A 1229-nucleotide genomic window follows, 5' to 3' on the forward strand; every position below is an offset into this window, starting at 1 on the left:
ATGAGTAGTGATTTGTATTTGGGTAGTGTACTGTATATTGGAGGAGTGTGATCGACCATGAATTATTTTACATTTGCAGAGTGATGTAGATCCAAGTTCCAGTATTCAAGCAGTTCAAGGGATGTGAAAAGCCTTCATAAGTGGAAAGAGTCAAAATAGTGGTTCTCAGAAATCTGTGGCTTCAGATAATAGACAAGGTCTTAGGAGGTCTTTTAGTCAAAATCCAGTCAAATACCATGATGGCTACTCTGTAAGTCTAAATATACTTTGGTTTTATGGTATTCTATCCTTGTTTAGAAATCGTTTTGTTGGTTAATCTTTTTGTGTATGATATATTCTGGTCTAACTCCATACGCTAGAAATGTTATAGTTTTTGTTACTGATGGGGAAAAATTGTCTGGGATGTTACAGAGCCAGTCTTCTGCAGTCACAGATGATGAAGGAAAGGATTCCAGCTCTACCAAGCATGGAACTGAGAGGATAATTCGAACAGTATATGCCCAAAATAAGGTTTGTGGGTATTCAACCAACTATTATTTTTTATTTATTTTTCTCAGCACTACATTAACTTACTTATATATGAGTGCTCACTCTCTGCTTGAAACCATTCTAGTCCTATAAAAAGGATAGATCTTTCTGGATGTTGCTTTAAACTGAGAGAATCTGAATGAATAAGATTTTATAATGGTTAATTAGATATGATGACTAAATTTAACAATATCCTATGACTGTTTTTATTGTTGTATTATTGTTGCTTTAATGAACATGTTAAACAGGCAACACCAAAGAAGAGAGAATCTTTGGGGAACTCCGAATATGGTTCCCAGCGGAAATCCCATGATGATCACCGTGCTGTCTCCACATTTACGAATGGTTATGCAACAAAATTGCAGGAGGTACAACTTCTATATGCATCTATTTGGTAGTTTCTTTCATTGAGGAATCAATGACCAAATATACAACACTTCTTTTCCCCTTGAATTGACAGTCTGAGGAGCGCAAGCGAGATTTGCTGGCTGAGATTATGTTGGAGGAGGAGCGTGGTAGAGAGCTCTCTATGAACTTGAAAGAGTTACTTACTGCAAATCGTTCTGAAGCTGAGGAGAAGCCGTTGCGGACGCGAAAGGTGAGTATTACAACTCTCAGAACAGCATATGTTTCCTCTTCAGGTTGGCTCTTTGCATGAAAAAGATAAAAAAAATTAGCGCGCCACGTGAAAAAAGGATCGC

At 37.3% G+C, this 1229-nt stretch overlaps 1 protein-coding gene across 1 annotated transcript in view; it reads left to right on the forward strand.

The window, feature by feature from the left end:
* LOC9299078 overlaps positions 1-1186 on the forward strand; it is a 10167-nt gene extending 8981 nt beyond the window's left edge. Inside the window, exons 2-5 of the mRNA XM_021018808.1 lie at positions 132-250; positions 412-510; positions 777-896; positions 989-1186. Of these exons, the coding sequence (XP_020874467.1) occupies positions 132-250; positions 412-510; positions 777-896; positions 989-1186 (536 nt within the window). The remainder of the gene's footprint in view (positions 1-131; positions 251-411; positions 511-776; positions 897-988) is intronic.
* Positions 1187-1229: the final 43 nt, after the last annotated feature.

This window comes from Arabidopsis lyrata (assembly GCF_000004255.2).
Source record: "Arabidopsis lyrata subsp. lyrata unplaced genomic scaffold ARALYscaffold_58, whole genome shotgun sequence".
Taxonomy (NCBI): domain Eukaryota; kingdom Viridiplantae; phylum Streptophyta; class Magnoliopsida; order Brassicales; family Brassicaceae; genus Arabidopsis; species Arabidopsis lyrata.